This window comes from Sinocyclocheilus anshuiensis, unplaced genomic scaffold (assembly GCF_001515605.1).
Source record: "Sinocyclocheilus anshuiensis isolate Anshui unplaced genomic scaffold, SAMN03320099.WGS_v1.1 scaffold987, whole genome shotgun sequence".
In the NCBI taxonomy this organism is placed as follows: Eukaryota; Metazoa; Chordata; class Actinopteri; order Cypriniformes; family Cyprinidae; genus Sinocyclocheilus; species Sinocyclocheilus anshuiensis.
Window position 1 is genome coordinate 360,435 of NW_015542416.1, and position 22,868 is coordinate 383,302.

Below are 22,868 nucleotides of genomic sequence, written 5' to 3' on the forward strand. Positions count from 1 at the left end.
ATCTATCTATCTATCTGTCTGTCTGTCTGTCTGTCTGTCTATCATCTATCTATCTCTCTATCTCTATCTATCTATCTATCTATCTATCTGTCTATCTGTCTATCGTCTATCCGTCTATCTGTCTATCTATGTATCTATCTGTCTATCATCTATCTATCTGTCTGTCTGTCTGTCTCAGTCTTGTCTTTTTGTAATATTGTTCTCTCTAGGCAAATATGATGTTTTTCTAACTGTAATGCAGTGTTGGGGAGTAAATAGTTACATGTAGTGGAATTACGTAATTTAATTACAAAATAAATGTAATTGTAATTAAAGTTACTGAGAAAAAAATGTGTAATTAAATTAGTTACTTATAAAGATGCTAATGATTACAAAGGGGGGTTACATCTGAATATTGTCACACACATACAGTACAGATCTAATTGATTTCTTTCATAAATTGCTTTGACTGCTCTAAAATATGAGACACCAATGTTTCAGGAGTTTAGGTGTTACGGGGCTGACAAGACGTGAGACGTGCGGATCCATATGCAAGCTTTATTAACATCAGAGGAGTCCAGAAACACAGGCAGGGTCGAACGGTGGCAAACAGGTATATGGTGGGCAAGACACAAGAATAGTCCTAGGGCTAGCGTAGGTCAACGATAGGCGAACAGGATCACAAGGGCGAGACTAAAGGGATAAATCGAGGAAAACAGGCACAGATCAAAAACCGAGAAAACAGACAAGGCAAGACTAGGAAGCTAAAGAGGGCTCTGTAGAGTAGCTATCACTGCGGGCCATAAGCGCATACAATACTCGGCCGTTAGCAGGAGTGAGATGGAGTGTTAACTAGTGAGTGAGTGATATGAAACAGCTGTGTGCAATCAGTGCAATGAATGATGGGATATGTAGTCCGGGGTGATATGCAACAGTGTGTAGTGCGAGAGTCAATGAAAATGGAAAGGGTGACCTCTGATGGCTAGCAGACGGAAGTTCATGGACTGGATACGTAACATTGGGACACATGCTTATTCAATAACCGTGCACTTTCCTATTTGGGTTTATGTATATACTTTATTTTTAATTTTAAGATGAACTGTTTTTCCAAGGCACTGTTAGATGTCCGTGTTTCCGGTCACAGCTGTGCAAAGATTTGATTCCAAAAACAGTATCATAGCTATTAAACTGCTTATTGTTATGATGATTTTAAATCTGTATTAACCTCAGAACGATCTCAAAGTAAAAAGAGGTGCTAAAGTCTGATTTTGTGGTGGCTGTGCTTTGAAGTGAAATGAATGATAGGCTAATCTGTGATGTAGGATTACAGTAATTCTACTGCAAGGTTAACCCTGCCTGCTTTACGTCTTTGAAAACAGAAAAGTAATCAGTTACATTACTTCAATAAAGTAATTGAAATAGTTACACCATATTACATTTTAAATAGGGTAGCCTAACTTGTAATCTGTAACTAAGGCTATTATATTTCCAAAGTAACCTTCCCAACACTGCTGTAATGGCGCAAAATAATCCAGGTCTGATCTTTTTTGTAAGTTTTGTAAGGCTGTTTTTCTTGTTTTCTCTCTCTCCTGCTCGTGTGTCCGTCCCCCTCTCCCACCCTCGGGCACATAACGGTATAAGTGCGGTGTTTTCTCATGGCTCCGTTAGTTCCCCAGCCCTCCTCCAGCTCCAGCTCCAGCTCCGCGCACATGCTCAGAGCTCCACGCCGCGCTCCGCGTCTCCTGAGCGGCCTGTGCTCTCCTGCGCTCCCGCTAGCACAGATGCTCTCATGGAGCTCGAGTCTCGTTTGCGTCTGAGTCCACCATGCACTTTAGGATTTCAGTAAGATGTACGTGTGTTGTGAGATAATCATTTTGCTTCTCTCCTGCAACTTCTGCGCCCTCGTCTACACTCAGGGTAAGTCCTCTTTCACTTCTCCGCTTCTGCTTCTAGCTGTTTTAATGTCAGGAATCGGCTGGTTTTATCCGGGAAGATATCGTTGTTACCCATTATACGCGGTAAAAGCTCAGCTGCTATTAATAATGGCCGATAGCGACATTTTAACAGCATAATCGCAAGTTTGGACTTGTTGAATCTGCACCGTTATTCTCAATCCGGCTTTCAGAATTATTGAATTATCATTTGTGTTATGATTGGTAATGCATAATAAATCATTGATTGAGTCTATCATGATGCTCTATGTGCATGCTCGGCTGTGGTCGGGCTGTACCGTTATATTCGCGTAACTTCATTGAGTAGCAGCTTATGAATCCGTTATTCATACTGGCATATGGGCGATAAGAAATAATAGCTTCGGATATGATGTATATTATTAAGAGTAAGATGTGTTTTCTAGCAGTCTGCTCGCGTGTGAATGAGTTCTGATACAGTCGTGTGCTGTCAGGACTACTGTTAGAGTAACCCTTCATAACCACTTCATTTATAATTCATAAACACGCATTAGGCTTCAGAATGACTCACTGTAGAATGCCAGGGATTTACAAAATGCTACAGTAATTTCATAATAACAACAAATTACTATGAAGAATGAACGTATTGTGTTGCATCGTGGGATAATCGTTTAAATATCGGGTTAGTTTGATTTCACAATTCTAGTGATTACATTTACTTTCATTTAATTGAGCACTTTTAATAAAACAAGTTTTGCATTGTGATTGACTCCTAACTCTGATCATAACTTAGAAATGCAATATTATCCTTTATTGTAATTAATTTTCGAAAATAAACCAGCAAATGCATGCAATGCATAATTTTTTTGATACCACAATGCATTCTGGGAACTGAAGTGCTTTTACAGTTAATGTGTAATTATACGAGATTACTGAGGCACGGTCTGGTTTCTGGTCTGGTTCACGTGAGGTGATGTAGTGTTAATGTTAATCATGAGAGTGTTAAAGCGTCATGAAGGTGTTGGAAACATTTGTTGTTTTGGTTCACGGCTGCCATTTGTTGTAGGTGTCAGAATCAACAAATGTTGTTTCCATGATGTTTTGCATTGACAAAAAGAGTTAAACATACAAAATAAAATTTCACCCTGGCAAAGTTTTGATGTTGTTTATAAAACTTAGTCAATTCTTTCATGTTCTATTACTGTCAAACAAAGTCAAGCTTACATCTGGATGCCGTAGTGCTTTGGAGTGTGTGGCGAGTGTGTGGCGAGTGTGTGTGAGTGAGTGAGTGTGAGTGAGTGAGTGTGAGTGTGTGGCGAGTGTGTGGCGTGTGTGTGTGTGTGTCCATGTGCTTGGGATTCTTCAGTAAATAACTGCTGTGAGTCGTGTGCCACACACACGGAAGGCATGCTTTAGCGTTAGATAAGGTGAGCATGCAGAAGTTGTCTGTTAACCTTCTGAGCTTTATTCACTGTTGTCCAGCGCGGCCGGGCCAGTTCTCCTCTCACAGCACAGTTAGAAAGCTGTGTTTCCTCCAAACGCTGCCTTGAGCCAATCACGTCCAGGTCAAGCAGCCGCTCACATTGTACCTATTTGAAGCTTTTTTTTTTTTCTTTTTTTACACAAACATCTGCAACCAATTTAGACTCCCTCAAGTACGGCTCAGGACAAGAAGAGGAAAAACTGAGGTGGCAGACATCGCTGAACATCAAAGTCATGCTTAAAAACAATGTCATCCGTATAGTAAGAAATAAGGAATGTCTTCAATCTTAAGGCTACAGTGTTTGTTAGTACTATTTCAGGGAAGTTTGGTTCTTGTTCTTTGGTTCACGTTCTTAGTTTTTTTCTGAATTCTACACAGTGTTGGGGAAAGTTACTTTTAAGAGTAATGCATTACAATATTGTGTTACTCCCTAAAAAGTAACTAATTACATTGCTTAGTTACATTTTTATGGAAAGTAATGCGTTACATTACTTTCGAGTTACTTTTTAAATCTGGGCAGGGCTTGCTTGTTAGTTTTTAATATAAAAACATTCTTCTTTTACAAATGTAAAAGCCCTTTCACACCAGAAGTGAAGTGAATGCGCCTCAGGCTGAAGGAAGTGTAAATTCACGTCTGTACAGTAGAGGGCGCCGCTCAAACTAATCACATGAAGAATATGACGCAGCAGAAGAAAGTTCAACACTATTCAGCAATAACAAAAAATGAAACACAAATGTGTTATTTTTGCTTAGTATGGTTGAATTGGATCATCGAAGGTCAGTAGCAAAGACACTGGTTAATAAAATGTGATTTAAATACATAAATGATATTTGTCTTATTTAACATTTTTAATTATTGCAGGTTTGTATAATATTCTGAGTTTGCATTTGACTGTTTTTATTGATTGTGAGGAACACTGAATGTGTTTGTGTGCAGGTGAGATGAGTAAACACATGTTGATATTTAGTCTAGAACTACAGTAAGATCATGTTCACACACAACACTCTGCATTACTCCTGATTTCTGTCACCACGGCAACACCAGAGCTGTCACTCAATACATGGAAACAAAGTAACTGGCATTACTTATTTGAAAAAGTAACTCAGATTTCTCAGTAAACACTGATTCTACATACAGTTTTCATTCTGTTTCTTTGACTCTTTTCATTACAAGGTTTACAAGGTTTGTTTTTAGACTCATTCTCATGACAGTTTTGCATGATCCGCTGAGACCAACCCCTCTCCACCCTCTCCACCGCAAGCCATTACAGCTCACGGACTCATTTAGTTCTTTGTCAAGGCATTGGATCTGTGTGGACTGCACTCGCTCCATTCTCCGTTGCGTTTGACGTCTTGTTATTGGGTTTGAAGAGCCGATGGTGTGTTGAGAGCGATCCAGCTCACGTGCTTCGCTTCTGATTGCAGACATGCGTGTATCTGCCGGACATGTGTACAGCTGGTCTCATGCTATGCCTTTCATGTCCTTTAAAGCCATCTGGCACTTTCATGTCATTATGAACATTCAGAACATATTCTGACTGTATGCATCAGATCACGCTGAAAATACTGAGTCCAGGGAGAAAAGCTGATTGCAGTGGAGAACAATTGCATATATGCGATACTATAGTAAATTCATCTGTCAGTGGCGCTCCAGAGAGCGGTTTAACTGATGACTCCCACGTGTCTTCATGAAGCGTATGAAGGACCTTATCAGGTGTTTTTAAATCTTTACTAAACGTTCAATCAAAAACCTATATTTATAAAAAGAACCCTTTCATTTGTAAATGCAATTTCAGCAGATGAAAAGTTTGCATTTTTGGCCCTTTTTTAGAAGTTTGGCTACAACTAAAATCTTTTAGTTGTTGTTGTGTTCTTTTTTTCTAATTGAATGCAAGCAATGGTGATGTTATCAGCATAACAATTTGAGAAAAAAATGAATGTTAAACTGAAGATGAATGTCTTCATATCTGGTTTGCGTGTACTCCACAGATTTCCCAGCATGGTGTGAAGATGATCCAAATGGAAGTGCATCTGACCATTTGTTCAGAGGAATTTCTCTGAGTTGTTTGGAAGTGTGTGCTGCTTAGTTAATTCCATACTTCAGCATCTTTACCGCAGTTTCTTTCAGTTTTTTTTAATGCATCTTGAAAGAATTCCCATTAATTTCTGCCAAATCAGTCATTGACATTTGCTTGGCTTGTTTATCTTCCAGAGCTCTGCTTTTATAGTTTTTTTTCAGGCTTTGTCTCCAGTTTTTGGAGACTGTTGCATGCTGTAAAAACCACAAACTGGACATTGCAAGCTGCTCAATCATCGTCAAACGTTCTTCTTGACAAACCTGTGATCCTTTTGGCGTTGTTTTGTGCGTTATACAATGCGGTGGTTTCTGGAAGTGATTCTGAGCGTTCTTTAACAGACGGATCACTCGAGAGAAAGTCTTGGATCATCGAAGGTCAGTAGCAAAGACACTGGTTAATAAAATGTGATTTAAATACATAAATGATATTTGTCTTATTTAACATTTTTAATTATTGCAGGTTTGTATAATATTCTGAGTTTGCATTTGACTGTTTTTATTGATTGTGAGGAACACTGAATGTGTTTGTGTGCGGAAACAAAGTAACTGGCATTACTTATTTGAAAAAGTAACTCAGATTTCTCAGTAAACACTGATTCTACATACAGTTTTCATTCTGTTTCTTTGACTCTTTTCATTACAAGGTTTGGTTTGGATGTTTTTAGACTCATTCTCATGACAGTTTTGCATGATCCGCTGAGACCAACCCCTCTCCACCTAAACATGTGCAAGCCATTACAGCTCACGGACTCATTTAGTTCTTTGTCAAGGCATTGGATCTGTGTGGACTGCACTCGCTCCATTCTCCGTTGCGTTTGACGTCTTGTTATTGGGTTTGAAGAGCCGATGGTGTGTTGAGAGCGATCCAGCTCACGTGCTTCGCTTCTGATTGCAGACATGCGTGTATCTGCCGGACATGTGTACAGCCGGTCTCATGCTATGCCTTTCATGTCCTTTAAAGCCATCTGGCACTTTCATGTCATTATGAACATTCAGAACATATTCTGACTGTATGCATCAGATCACGCTGAAAATACTGAGTCCAGGGAGAAAAGCTGATTGCAGTGGAGAACAATTGCATATATGCGATACTATAGTAAATTCATCTGTCAGTGGCGCTCCAGAGAGCGGTTTAACTGATGACTCCCACGTGTCTTCATGAAGCGTATGAAGGACCTTATCAGGTGTTTTTAAATCTTTACTAAACGTTCAATCAAAAACCTTTATTTATAAAAAGAACCCTTTCATTTGTAAATGCAATTTCAGCAGATGAAAAGTTTGCATTTTTGGCCCTTTTTTAGAAGTTTGGCTACAACTAAAATCTTTTAGTTGTTGTTGTGTTCTTTTTTTCTAATTGAATGCAAGCAATGGTGATGTTATCAGCATAACAATTTGAGAAAAAAATGAATGTTAAACTGAAGATGAATGTCTTCATATCTGGTTTGCGTGTACTCCACAGATTTCCCAGCATGGTGTGAAGATGATCCAAATGGAAGTGCATCTGACCATTTGTTCAGAGGAATTTCTCTGAGTTGTTTGGAAGTGTGTGCTGCTTAGTTAATTCCATACTTCAGCATCTTTACCGCAGTTTCTTTCAGTTTTTTTTAATGCATCTTGAAAGAATTCCCATTAATTTCTGCCAAATCAGTCATTGACATTTGCTTGGCTTGTTTATCTTCCAGAGCTCTGCTTTTATAGTTTTTTTTCAGGCTTTGTCTCCAGTTTTTGGAGACTGTTGCATGCTGTAAAAACCACAAACTGGACATTGCAAGCTGCTCAATCATCGTCAAACGTTCTTCTTGACAAACCTGTGATCCTTTTGGCGTTGTTTTGTGCGTTATACAATGCGGTGGTTTCTGGAAGTGATTCTGAGCGTTCTTTAACAGACGGATCACTCGAGAGAAAGTCACACGCCTGACAAATACTTGCTCAGGACGCTCTTTAGCTTTGGCTTTGCAATCGTATTAGATCTTCATATCAGCTGTACATTTCATCCTCCTGTTTTCCCTCTTGGTCAGTCTGTTGTTGATGTCAGACTGCTGGGTTATTAACGCACAGGAAGTGACCTTTGACCCGCGGGCATTATTCTGTCTGAGCCTGACTCGCAGGAATGCAGAAAAACAGCCGAATCAGCCGCCATTCAACACTGTACAGCTACGAGCTCTTAAATTGTAAAGACGGGGCAAAGGGTGACACAAGGGAAGCAAAAGTGCTCTTGAGACGGATGTCTTCACTGGACAGACACGGAGGTTTGCTCAAACTTCGGCTGTGAAAGAAAACAAAGAAGCTCCTCCAGGAAGTGTTTTCGGTTCGCCTCAGAAATCCCTCCGTGCTGCAGCAAACTGGGAGAGTTCAGGGCTTTCGTTTGCGGTTTGGGTGATGAGTAAACATCCTCGCGCTCGTCTCCGTCTGAAGCCGAACCCTGTGCTTGGTGTGTTTGAGATGAGCTGTGTGGAGCGTTTGCTCTGTGCGATGAGAAAGCTGGCAAGTCAAACTGCACAAACACTGTGGTTTTTCAGGATTTTACTCATAAGGTGAAGTGATATTTGTAATAGAAGTGTTTGTGATGCGTGGTTCCATTATGGTGCATTGTAGACTGAATATTGTACTAAAATACTCAGGCTGCAATACTTATTCAGTGCTGACAGCATTCATCTGAATCTGCAGTGTGAAATAGACCCAGTGTATTTCGATTACAGAACTAATGAGACTAAAGATTTGGTTCTTTTAAGTGAATCAAACACAGAGCACCACCAGTATAGTTTGAATAGTGAATCAAAGACATAATGTGTGACCAGTGTAGTTCAGTGATGACTGGTGAATCAAATGAGTGAATCAAATCTATAGTCTGACCAGTGTGTTTTTAGTTACACAACTAATGACTCTAAAGATTTGGTTCTTTTGAGTCAATCAGTCACATAGAGCTCAACCAGTATAGTTTGATTACAAAACGAACAACTCCGTGTAGTTTGATTCCCAAACAAATGGATCTAATGTATCGGTTCTGTTTAGTGAATCAAACTCAAAGAATGCAACAAGTGTAATTCTATTATAAGAAGAATGACTCCATTGAGTTGGTTGTGTTCAGTGGATCAGATCGATCTAACTACTTGGTTCTTTTTAGTGAATCAAATACACAGAGTACAACCAGTGTAGTTCAATTAATGACTCTAAAGATTTGATTCTTTTACATGAATTGAACACATAGAGCTGAAGCATGTTGATTACAAAACAAACAACTTTAATGAGTTCTTTTTAGTGAATCAAACATTTGTCAGTAGTATTTTATAAGTGATAATGAATCAAATGTTACCACGTTTTGTTTGTTTAGTACAGATGCTTAATATATAAGCCAGTTATTTGATTGTATTTATGCCACCTCTAAAAGAAATCTATTCAAATCTACGTTAACCCACCTTTTCCAAGAATTGTTTGATTGATTATTAAAATTGTCTCATGATTTCCAAATATTTTTTTTTCATGAAAAGTTCTCAAAGAGTCATTAGTGGAACAGGAGCCGTTGAATTATTTCTCATTCTCATTTCTATTTTTAATGTACATTTGTATATTTCTGTGGAGGCATTTATCCAAAGTGACTTGTATTCAGTTTTTCAGTCTTTAAAAGTCTGTGCCCAAAGAGCTCTGGGGTGCATCGTTAACTAACTATGGTCGTTAGTTCCACTGAACTCTATTGGTAACGATGGAAATTGTGACCATAGGTGCTGTTGGGAAAGGCAGCCCTGGATGTCTGATGTTTTGAAGGAAGGCCAGGTGGATGTCTGCAGACTGAGTGTGTTTCTCATGCGTTCGTTCGCTGTGAATCGGATCATGAGCTCGTGTGGTGGATCTCATCACACTGAACCGCTGAGCTGTTGAATGCAATGGAAGCCCAAATGTTGTGGTTACATAATTTAATATAAGCTCATAACATTTGTCCAGTGGGATTTCAGTGATGCTACTTGAACGCGGCCCAAGGACAGCATCACATCGCATTGCTAATGTGCCGTTTATACGAGTCTCCATACGAGTGAAGGGAGGCTCTGTTCACAAGCTCTTTGGAAATGGAAGAGAAATTAATAATTCACTCGCTCAACCACATACATTCCATATTTTCAACATGAATCATTTTGAGTCTTTACTTTAAGGCCTTCAGTGAAAGACTTTATTTCAGCAGAAATGCACAGTTTTTGTGAGTTTTGGAAATTTACATTTATTTATTTATTTGAAATAAAACATACATAAAATAATAATGAATGGAAGGCATCTTATAACTTTTATACCGTTCAAAGTTTGGGGTCAGAATTAAAAAAAAAAAAAAGAAAAAAAAAAGAAATTAATGCTTTTATTCATCAAGGATGCATTAAATTGATCAAAAGTGACAGTAAAGACATTCATAATGTTACAAAAGATTTCTATTTCAAATAAATGCTGTTCTTTTGAACTTTCTGTTCATCTGTGAATCCTGAAAAATAAAATGTATCACAGTTTCCACAAAAATATTGTGCAGCACAACTGTTTCCAGCATTGATAATAGTCAGAAATGTTTCTTGAGCAGCAAATTAAATGATAGTGTAGAACTACCTACAATATGCAAATGATTTACTAATTGCTAATTAGATCCTATTTTTTCAAAGCAACTTACAACACACTAACATTGTCTTGGAGGAAACTAAAGGAACTTCATCTTGAAGTTGAAGTAAAATTTTTGAAGTTATATATATATTTTTTCAATTAAATATTTTAATATTTGATGCATTTTGTAATTTTTAATCCCTCTGATCAGTCCTATAATGTGTGAAGGGAATCCTAATGGATATTGTCCTGTTGTTGCTGGCTCTGTGTTGATCAGGGTTATCTGTCAGCGCGTCAGATCTTCTGTAGTGAGTCGATCTGAGGAAGTGTCTCTATAACTGCGTGCCAACTGCAGCTCCGCGAGGAACACCGGCTCTGCTGCGGCAGATGTCCCATTCATGATGAAGACGGCACGCGCCAGGAGGACCTGATTAATAACCGCCCGCCATGTGGGCATCACAGCATGTGTGGCGTAGGGATCTTTAAAGTGTGTCTGTGTGTGTGTCTGTGTGTGTGTGTGTTTGGACATGGTGGCTGGTGTCTGAAATCATGCTGATTTTAGAAAGAGGAAGACTCTTTGTGGAGGAGCAGTTTTGGTTTGGCCACTAATATGCCACGGGATATTTTCATGTTTGGCTCTGTGACAAATAAGAGTGCACACAGCCATAAAAACATCTTCGAGATCTAGTTTAAAACACACGTGGCAAGAAATCTGCTGTGTGTCATTTAAGTTGGTTTCATATGGTTTTGCCAAACTTTTTATATTTAATGTAATGTGGTGTAGCTATTAAGTAAAACGTAATGTAAATGTTTCAATGTAAATTGTATTTTTTTTTATTAATATCGTGAAATAATTTATATATCATTATGTTTTTGGGGAGTTGCACCACATGACACTTTCCAATCTAAATGAATTCTGCCTTGCCATAATTTTCATGTTTGAAAGAAATTGTAATGTAAAACAGCAGTTTTCTCTGAATATCTGTTAAACTGTAATGTATTTCTGTGATGCGCAGCTGTATTTTCAGCATCATTACTCCAGTCTTCAGTGTCACATGATCTTCAGAAATCATTCTAATATGCTGATTTGCTGCTCAACAAACATTTCTGATTATTATCAATGTTGAAAACAGTTGTGCTGCACAATATTTTTGTGGAAACTGTGATGCATTTTATTTTTCAGGATTCACAGATGAATAGAAAGTTCAAAAGAACAGCATTTATTTGAAATAGTGGTTGGCTGATACACAATTCTTTAAAGGAAGCACATTAACAGCTCCTTTGGTCAGACTGAGCGTGAAGCGCTGGATAAAGTGTTAAGCGCTCTGCTGGAGGCCGTGTATCTCGGCGAGTGTGCTGTACTGGAGTGTGTGTGAGCTGTGCGCCGCTCTATTGTGTGTCTCTGTGTGTCGGCGCATGCTTCTTTACAGCGTGACAGGATTAGCATTCGCCCGCACCGCCTCTGTCGCTCAGCCTTTTGTTGCTCCGGTTCACTGTTGGTTTTTCCAGCTTGTCCAGGACTCTCCTTCTGCTCCTGCTCTGTGTGATGCAGATTTTGGCCTCTTTGCTGCTGGTCTCTGACTTCATCTGGATGTTCACACCAGTGATTTGTAACAATAGGCATTGTTGAAGTAATTGCATAACAGACTCTGAAGTGAGAATGGCCACAGAAACAGCCACTCTTGAGAACATCTTCCACAACAACAACAACAAAATGTCATTTTGACTATTTCACAATTCTGACAGGAATTGCAAGACATAAAGTCGAATTGTGCAATTCTAAGAAGAAATGTCAGAATTGTGAGAGAAAATGTTGCAATTACCTTTTTTTTATTTATTTTTTTTATTTTGTATTCCATGACTGGAAAAACCAAACAAACAAACAATAACCCACAGAGAAAACAGAATTGCTATATAAACTCAGAATTCAGAGAAAAAAATTGTTTATATCTCACAATTCTGTATTTTTTACACTATAGAAAAAAAGTCAGAAATGCACATTTATATCTCTTAATTCTGATTTGATATTTGATATTTGATTTGATAAGATTGATATTATTTGATTTTTGAATGGACAGTTTGCAATTCTGACTTTTTGAGATTTAAACAATTGCGAGGGGGAAAAAAAATCAGAATTCTGAGTTTATTTGTTGAAATTGTTTTTTTTTTTCACCACTAAAAGAGAGAATTACATGTTTATATCTCTTAATTCTCAGTTTATATTCTGCATTTCTGACTTTTTCTGAATTGCAAGAATAAAAGTCAGAATTGTGACATAAAAGCACAATTACTTTTGTATTTGATTTATCCCGTAGAGGAAGCGGGCTTGTATACACGTCAGTTTGGTCAGATACAGAGTTTGTCCTCTCCGTCTCATTAGCAGCCTGCAGGCCTCATCTGAGCCGGCCTGTGTGTATCTGTCATTGCTCATTACAGCTCTCGCCGTGAGAAAGCGTTCGGTTCGATGCACAATTGATCCTGCCTCGTATAATGTACAGCTCTGAAGTGACTCGATGAGCGTCAGACGCAGCGTTTGCGTTCTGCTGCTCTTCAGTGACTCACTCGCTCCAGCAGTGTCCATGGCTTTTATCAGTTTCCACAGCAGCAGTAATTTGTTTAGTCTTCGGTCGGTTCAGACGAACAGAGAGCGGATGTAACCCGGACTGAATGCTCCACTGCACCTTCAATTGTGTCATTAACATCCCAGCTCGTTATGGGACCCCGGCGACGGCCACAAATTGCTCTGCTTCCCTTCTTTTTAACCACCGTATACAGACTGATAGATGCCCTTTTATGCTGATCTGAGAACAGCTTCACCAATCTTACATCACACTCTTAAATAACAGCATCTTCAGAAACTCAAGGAAAGCTGTTCTGAAGGCATCTGTGCCTTCTTTTTAATAATTCTTTATACAGATGCAATGCAGCATGAAAGTCATACTAAACTATTCACCTCAGCCCATAGTTTCAAAGTACTGTATGAAGTTGCAGTTGCTGTGTAATGGTAACTTTACAGTGCAAAGATAGCACAGAAGCACTTCTGATGTGGCATGTAGGTGTCTTCACACAGACTGTTTAATGCTGCTCAATGGTGGCATAAATGCATGTACACAGCCCATCTAAATTACAATTAGACCTATTATGCCCCTTTTTACAATATGTAATATAAGTCTCTGGTGTCCCCAGAATGTGTCTGTGAAGTTTCAGCTCAAAATACCCCACAGATCATTTATTATATCATTTTGAAGATGCCTATTTTGAGTGGAAGCAGAAACAGGCTGTTTTTGTGCATGTCTCTTTAAATGCAAATGAGCTGCGGCTCCCCGCCCCCTTTACCAGAATAGAGCTGTGCCTTCACAGCTCATACCTCAGGAACTCTGCCAAAAAACATCTGTTTGGTTTTGATTATCATGTCTATCACGCTGAAATCATGCGTTTTAAAGCCATATCAGTTTAAACCTCTGATATAGGCTTTTCTGAGCGCACCGAAAGCGGCTGTCACACGTCATGTGAGTACTAAACTAAGTTCTCTTTCATGTCTTATTGCGCTTAAACTGTCAAATACACACGAGTTTGTTAAAAACACACGAGTTACAAAAAGTCAAGTCAAGTCAAGTCTGCTTTATTGTCAATGCTTCCACATGTACAGCACATACACACAGAGAATTGAAATTGCGTTACTCTCAGACCCTTGGTGCATACAGGTAACACTCATCACCGAAAGCGGCTGTGGGTTATGACATAACCCACAAAAACACAGTGGGTTATGTCTGTGAAGGTAAACCGCATGTTTATTTTAGATCTGTGACAGCAGTGTAATATACAGTACCTATACTGCTGTTAATATGAGCCAAACAAAATAAAAATCACTCATTGCTCTGGACTGAATAACATCTATAGCTCTAATAAGATGACATTTCTTACTTGAATGCTGTTTTTACATGCTCTAGCGTGAAGATAAACGTGGCAGGTTGTGTGCAGCTCGTTCAGGGCGGGGTCTATACTAATACGGCAGTGTCCGTCAACAGTTGTGGGTGGGGCTTGTAAACGAGACGTCATGTTTTGTTTTTACAGATTCTGCTAATGGCTTGTTCTGAGACTGCTTATGATTTATGGGGATTTTAAAAAAGGAGTGGGTGGATTTTTATCATTGTAGGGTGGTTGTGTACACACACTGCCAAGCCAACACACATTTATGTTCAAACAAGATGTAAAGGTGATGTAGCGTCTGGACCAATCAAAAACACAATTTTTCATTTGATTTAACAAATCAGTTATTCATTAGATTAACAAGTCGTCACAGACCCCTCACCCAATAGACTGGGCGCCAGGATGTCTGCAAATGACCACAGGCCACTGGTTACCATGGCAACCCCGACACCTTTGCTAAGACCAGAGCCATTTACGACCTGATGGAATGTGAGTAGGGAAAATCACTGCATGTTCCATAGCAAGAGGCACATTGCACAGTAGAAATGGACTTTTCTACTAATTAATCCATAGGAAAACCTTTCTTTGAATGAACACACATAGCCTTCAGGTCATCGTGTATGTTGTCTTTGAGATTTTATACTGTTTTATGCAGGCTTGTGATGGAAACACTCATTCCTGTCATCCTACATATATGAATTTTGCACAATAGGTGCCCTTTAATACTGGGTCAGAGCTGGCATAATTTAGTCAGGCTTTACACAGAATATTGAGCAGGCACAGAGCAGCCTTAACTCAAGATGCCTTAAATTATGCCTGATCTGATTCACCTCAGTGCGTCATAAAATGCTTTCTTAACAATAGGTCATATCAATTGTAATGTCAAGTAGTGCAATTCCTCAAAACCTTAATGTTATGAATGAATAACTTTCATGATATTTTGTAATATTTTTACTTTGAAAATTCTATGTACTTTTTTAAAATAAATTTTTAAAGTTTTTTTTTAATTTTGAAGGTTTGAGGAAAATAACCTAACATCTTACATGCTATAAAAGTTTTTGAAACCTTAAAGCCAACATAACCCAATGAGTCAACTAAGCTGTAATCTAAATTTGAGAAACAACATAACAGAAGATCTGTTTTCACACATGACTATATTATGGTAATGGATATTGCTGTCATAATGTGGTCAAGCGGTATAATATTCATTGACCGTTTGCTAGAATCTCAGCATATAATTGACGCCAAGCTCAGCAAAACCAATCTTATTCTGGTTAACCAGAGTTTGAGAAAATAATGAGATGGCTTCCAGAACGCTAGTTCATCCCATCCCTTTAATAAGAGCTCTGCTGGTGACAACGGTGGCATTTTCAACCTATTTTCCCCCTGTTATTGTTAAAGGGGATGCACTTTGACCAGGCGCTCTGTGAAGGAATTCTAGTGGCTTTTTCTTGCTGGAGGAATGATGGTCATCAGTGTTTGGGAAAGTTACTTTTAAAAGAGGTCATCAACTGCATTTTTTAATGATTTTATAATGTTCTCTAAGGTTCACTTATAATGTTAGTGTGATTTAAAATTATTATTTTTTTTTTTTTTACACACATTAAAAAAAACAATTTAGACGTAATAGGCTATTTTCTATCCTGTTTTGAGCCTCTCTCAGAATGGTCTGTTTTCATAGGAGGGGTGCATTCAAGACTCGCAAGTAAACGCCCACTGCTGTGATTGGCCAACAGTTTTGCAGTTTTACTTGTTATAATGACAGATGGATGCTGCTGTGACGTACTCTGAAAAAAACATGGGCCATCTGGGTTAAAACCATATAAATACTCAGTATATATCAAACGGTCTGGAACAGAAAATGCAATAGTGGTAAAAACATTTACTCAACGATGATGGATTCGCTCTAGTCAGACTCAGCACTGCATCATCTTTTACTTTCAGTCTCCCTGAAAAGCCTGCATTATACTGTCTTGTTTAAAAATGAATCCGTAGTAAAGCAAGCAAACAAACAGTGTTTCACTGATGCGGTCTGGAGCGCTTTGTGAATGTTTACACACAGTGTCTTGTAATATTGTAACATCATCTGTATGCTTCTGTTGATTGAGTAATCCTGTGTTTGTGTCTCTAGTATTTCCTCTCCTCCTACAAGCGCATATCAGTGAGCGGGGCTAAACGGGCAGCGATGTAGAATCGGTGGGCGGGGCTAAACGGGCAGCGACGTAGAATCGGTGGGCGGGGCTAAACGGGCAGCGATGTAGAATAGGTGGGCGGGGCTAAACAGGCAGCGATGTAGAAGCAGGCGTTGATCTTCTCCTGCAGAGGCGGGCTTTCGCCTCACTATTACGTCATAAAGTGGCACATTCCAAAGCGAGTTGTTTTCTGAGCTTGGTTTCAATAAAAGCTGTTTGTAAACTAATGAGAAAGTTTTGAGTTTTGAAACTTACAGGATGTTTTTATAGTGCATTGACCTGTTATATGTCAAAAGATCAAGGGAAATTTGATTTCTCAGTTCATGACCGCTTTAAAAGTAATGCATTACAATGTTGTGTTACTCCATAAAAAAAGTAACTAATTGTGTTACTTTTCATGGAAAGTAATGCATTACGTTACTTTTGCATTACTTTTTGTCACCTGGGCTGGGCTGGGCTGGCTTATTTGTTTTTATTTTTAATAACAACATTTTCTATTTTTGGTGACTGTAAAGGTCCTTTCAAACCAAAAGTGAAATGAACAATCCTCAGGCTGAAGGAAATGCCTCTGTCTCTGCACTTACTACTGATTACTCTAAATACAGAATGCATGGGAAAAACTAACTTGCGTTGCTTATTTGAAAAAGTACCTCAGATATTTAAATTTAAAAGTAATGTGTTATTTTCCAAGTTACTTGAATAAGTAATCTGATTACATAACTTGTAATGCATTACCTCTAACACTGGCGGTCCTCCTCTCTGTATTGAAAAAGTGCATCTGCTTTTTCTCTACTGTGAAACTCATAAGTCATAGACCCTTCACTGTCCGTCATCATTGTATGGACTAACACAGAAGAACATGATTGGTTGCCTCAATCATTACTCAATAAAGAGGCTCGATCAAGGTGTACATTTATCAGTTCCTGCATTTTCTCGGAATCGAACCGTCAGCCTTGTGTTTCCAGCACCATGTGCTGCAGGACTGGTTAGCGGCAGGTTAGCGTAGGGTTTATCCGTTCCAGTTGTGTATGTAGGCGCTCTAACCGAGGCTTTGAACTTTGATGGGATCCTCATGGGTGTCTTAGGAAGCGGTCTGGGGTCCGGGGTCTCGGGGCCGTATATTGTAACCCCCTCCTCGTGCTCTGGTCTGCTTCTCATTGCTGTTTGATCACCTTCGTCAAACTGCCTCCCTTTCAAGTGGTCTTCAATTCCTGCCAGAGATCCCGGCGTCTCTGGACATCAAATGTGCACTTTGACAAACAGCCTTTACCCGTTCTCCCTCACTCCCCGGGGAGCCTGTCCCCGCTGCTGAGAACGCTGAGCTGAAGTACTCGGGGAAACAGCGGGTTTGGAGGGTGAAGTGGATGCTCAGGAGCGTTGAGGAAGGGAGAGAGACAGCGAGGGGAAGATGGGTTGGAAGAGGGGAATTCCTTTGATGTGGCTTGTGGGTGGCATTATTACTATTCTTCAGAAAAACAGGCACACAGTAGCGGCAGAGCTCAAAATACTAGCACATGTTACCCCCTAATGCTGGATAGAGGTCTGGTTCCCAGGGATCCGAGCTTGGCTAAATGGTCATATGATGCTCATTTTTGTTCTATCTAAATGCAATTCATGCATACCTTGACCCCTCTTCAATCATAAGCATGTTTTCAATTTAGAAATTTAAATTAATTGAAATTATAGAAAATTTATTTATAATTTTTTGTGTCCCCAAAATCAAAAATGTCATGGTTATACAACAGTAACAATTAACATAATTAATATAACAATTCATTTTTAAGAAAAAAACAAAACAAAAACGTATGCATGATCGTATTATTATTATTATTATTTATAATAATTCATAAGAAGTAAAGCAGGTATGTTATTAATATTATGATTGTTATTATTTTTAATTATTATATTTTTATTATTACATCTTAATAAAGGTTGATAAGTCTCAGATAATTGTGAGACTACATCATTTGACCTTTTATGATAAGGCAGTGTTAGTTCAGGCTGTAAAGATTCATGTGATTACAAAAAAATACATAAATAATGGATATTGTTAAAATAATAATTCCTGATTGAAAATAGCTGAAAAATGTTATTAAATTATCATGTGTAGGAATGATTCATTTGTACTTGCTGTGAGCTGTAAACAGTAATCACAAACGCTGAGCTCTCGGCCTGTGGATCGAGCCGAAGCTCCTGAAGACAGCATCACAAAAGACTCCAATCCTGTCTCCTTTCCTTTTCTTTGGAGAAATATAGCCCTCCCAACACAATCCATTCCTTCTATCTTCAGCCTCACCGGCTTCAAACAGCTCCATTGTGATTCATGCTAGAATAACAGAAGATGTGCAGTAAATCTTCAAAACTTCAAGCACGTAAAACAGCTTTTAAATGAACCTTTGCACAGCTCTGACTTCACGGCAGCAAACGTTCGGCTGTGCTTCGCTTTAGCAGGCCTTGCTTTTACTCGCACTGTGAGCGTATGTTTATAGCCGCTTTAGAACTTCATCACGAATGCCATGCAAGCCATCAGAGGAGCGACTGCTTTCATTTAGTGGCTTTACTTCTGAGACAATGGAGGTCAATTCCTCAACCTCAGAAGAACAACAGCAGCACAAGCGCCAGATTTACTGCACATCCATCGCATTAAAAAGCAGCGGCGGCGTCTCGATTAGCCATCGCGTCCTCTTCACCGGTGGGATGAAAGGAAAGGCTGGTGTGTCTCACTTCATTTAAAGCCAGACGCTCTGAGACGGAAAGCAGAGCTCATCCAGAACCTCCTCCAACTGAAGAAGAGCACTTAGCAGAGAAGAGGCAGAGATGCAGAAGAAACAGATCAAATCACGCTGATGAAAGGAACGGGTCTGGATGAGACGCAAATGGAGGACGGCTGAGATGAAAGCACTTCATTCTGATAATGATGACTTTTTCCGGAGGAGCATGCACAGATGAGAATATGTTTTTCTCCAGCTCTGCGAGAGCTCACAGTCACAGATCTGCTCTCATTCTCAGGTGTGTCTGATTCTGCTGGATCTTCTGCTGGATGTCTCTGGGATTCCTCCGCCTGACGCTCCGAGGATCACGTCTACAAACACACGATGGCAGTAGTGTTAACGCAGCTTTGCAGTGATTTGTCAACAAAGATGTTTTCAAGGGACCACATTTTTGAAAATATAAAAAATATTTCTTGTTATGCTGATATTTACAGTTTTTTTCATCTGCTTGCACACAAAACTTTTACTTGAGACACAGTTTCTGAAAGCTGACACTCAAGCAGCAGAAGCACACACCAAATCTACAAAACCATACAATAATTCTATGAATATCTGTTAAACTGTAATGTATTTCTGTGATGCGCAGCTGTATTTTCAGCATCATTACTCCAGTCTTCAGTGTCACTAAAATATAAAAAATATTTCTTGTTATGCTGATATTTACAGTTTTTTTTCATCTGCTTGCACACAAAACTTTTACTTGAGACACAGTTTCTGAAAGCTGACACTCAAGCAGCAGAAGCACACACCAAATCTACAAAACCATACAATAATTCTATGAATATCTGTTAAACTGTAATGTATTTCTGTGATGCGCAGCTGTATTTTCAGCATCATTACTCCAGTCTTCAGTGTCACATGATCTTCAGAAATCATTCTAATATGCTGATTTGCTGCTCGAGGAATATTTCTGATTATTATCAATGTTGAAAACAGTTGTGCTACACAATATTTTAGTGGAAACGGTGATACATGTTATTTTTCAGGATTCACAGATGAACAGAAAGTTCAAGAGAGCATCATTTATTTGAAATAGAACTTTTTTGTAACAGTATACATGTCTTTACTGTCACTTCTGATCAATTTAATGGTGATTTTCTTTCATTGATCCTATAACCTTAAAACACAACACAATGCAATTCATAACTCAAAATACATTCGATTTGCATTAGCAGTGTTTGTTGAATGTAAGCACTAATTAGTGTAGCGGTGAGTATCAAGTACTCCATAGTTAGTCTCCATATATAGAGACCCATCCTGATTTACTGCAGCTGCCCTTTTCAAGATACTCAGTCTGACTGTTTCTGGGTGAATTCAAAGTGTAGAGTGAAATCTGGCGATCAGATGGACTGAACTCTCTCTCTGCTTCTCTGTGTTTCCAGATCCGTCCTGCTGCCATCATGCTGCAGAGCTCTTTCCTCAGTGTCGAGGAGCCTGTGAACAGGTGAAGCAAAAACATCCTTTCTCCCAGAGCTGCTTCTCATATTACATTACATTACATTATCTCTGCACTCTTTGTGAATGTCTGTGCTAATTACAGGACTGCCAATCAATAAAAAAAGTGTCATTTAATTTGATACTGTATCAAAACGGTTTAGTTTCAATGTTTGCTTCCAAAGACTTTTAGTTTGTATTTCCTTGTTTTCCACCAGTTTCCTTTCTTCTATAGTCACTAGTTTGTTTTCATAGTAACTGATGATGTTGTTCACTTGTTTAGTTCTCATTAGTCTGTGTCTATATGAGCCATAAACACCACACAGCTGAACAACATGATCAGTGAGAACAGAAGTGACTAGTGACTAGAAGAAAGGAAATACAAACGAAACGTCTTTGAAGACAAACACTGAAACTAAACCAAACGTTACAATTACATGATATACTGCTTATTTAATTAAATGATTTGCAATCAATCACAGCCAAATCAAGACAATTCAAAGACGATAAAACCTACGGATGAAGAAAGCATTTCATAGACATACAAAACATGTTTTTTAGAAGTTAGTAATAATTCCTTTTTACAGAATTGTATTTTTTGTATTGCATTATTGGAAAACATCTAAAATAGCTAAAATTATTACTATTATTCATCTGTCCATTAGTTTTCCCAGGTTTGGAATTGATGGCTTTTAGACCTATTTGAAGTTTTTTTTTCTTTATATATATATATATATATATATATATATATTAGGGCTGTCAGTTTAACGCGTTAACTTAATTAGTTATGAAAAATAACACGATTCAAATATTTAAACGCAGTTAACGCACTGGCCCCGCCCCCAGGCATCATCTTATACAGTATTTCATGCAGTTGACTGTTGACAAATATGATCAAAGACTATAGAAAGGGACTTTGATATGATGCAGGGCAACAACTCTATAAATCCAGTTATGGCCAAAAATTCAAGATATTGTGCCCCTGTATGAGTTTTCGTCATATTTATATCACATGATAAGCGATATCACACCAGCAGCGAGAGCAGTATCACAAGAGTGCTGTTTGTCCCGAATGAGATTTTATACAACAATTCAGTAAATATTGAAGTTGATATTGTGTCATATTTTAAACACAATATTGTCTGTTTTTGGTTTTGCCAACTAAAATATTACCTATAAAGCCACAGCAGAATTGGTGTGCGTCTCCGAGTAACACAGCGTGTTTAGTTTGTGAACGAATCCGCGTTTTGTACGAATCGAGTGAATCAATGACTCAAACGCCCATTCACAAAGAGAGCCGTTTACTTCATTCCTGAATTAATCAGCCGTTTGAACGAATCGAGTGAATCAATAACTCATAAAGACACTTACCGCCACCTGCTGGCAGTTTTGGTTCCTTATTTAGAGTATCATTTCATTAAAAAATTGTCATAATTTACTCAAACCTGAATGACTTACTTTCTTTTGTGGAACATAAAAGAAGGTATTTTGAAGACTGTTGGTAACAAAGCTGTTTTGGTTACCATTGCATGAACGGGAAAAAAAAAAACTGAGATGTTTCTCAAATTATCTTCTTTTATGTTCCATAGTTTATGTTAGCCCATTGTTGCCTAAACGTGTAATACATTTTATGTTGAATTAAATAAAACATTTCTTTCTAAAGCTACTATTTGTAATGTCTACTTAATACTTTCTCATTTAACACAAAAAATAGCTTTAAATAATCTTTTGGGGGTATTTTTACAGCCAAATGGAGTTTGCGATTAATTAGATTAATTAATTGACACATCATGTAATTAACTAGATAAAAAAGTTTAATCGACTGACAGCCCTAATATATATATATATATATATATGTATATAAACAAGAGTTTCCCTCTCTGCGGCGTGTTTGTTTCTCGCTCCCATGCTTAGCGAATGTGACTTTCACAGATTCACGTGTGTCTTTAGAGCATGAAGAACAGCTCTTTATGAAGTTCAGACGGGTCAGTTATAGCGCTGACCGCTCAGAAACACTGCCCCATTCAGTGCAGTGAAGCCTGCTGCTGCAGTCGGGCCGAGCGTCAGAGAGAGACAGATGGAGAGCTAGAAGCCCATCAGATGCAGACGGATCTATAAAATAGCAGATCAGCCGGAGAGAATAACGGCGGCTTGTTAGCGGCGCTGTGCAGGAACAGACCCGGCCCGATTCATCCTAATGGACGGCTGAGGCTTTGAAGAGACGAGGCCCTCGGCCCTTTGAGGAGGGGCCCCGCTGCTTCAGAAGATCTCCCCGCCATTGATTGAGCCTCCGAACAAAAAGCTGAAGAAAGAAACCAGCAGAACTTTTCCAAATGGACTGCCGTCTGGTTTCTCCGGCCCTGCTTTGCTTTGATGGCACAGCTCTTTATAATGCACCCAGCTCACCGTTAACATCCACCAGAACTATTACCTAACTATTTACTTATGCTTATCTTTCATATAAATGCTATATTTGTCATTTGGTTAAATTACATTTGAATTGAATTTTAATTATATATA

At 38.7% G+C, this 22,868-nt stretch overlaps 1 protein-coding gene across 1 annotated transcript in view; it reads left to right on the forward strand.

Moving 5' to 3' along the window:
• LOC107693459 (reversion-inducing cysteine-rich protein with Kazal motifs-like) overlaps positions 1 to 22,868 on the forward strand; it is a 58,797-nt gene that overhangs the window by 7,410 nt on the left and 28,519 nt on the right. The window contains exon 2 of the mRNA XM_016492865.1: positions 20,297 to 20,358. Coding sequence (XP_016348351.1) covers positions 20,297 to 20,358 — 62 coding nt within the window. The remainder of the gene's footprint in view (positions 1 to 20,296; positions 20,359 to 22,868) is intronic.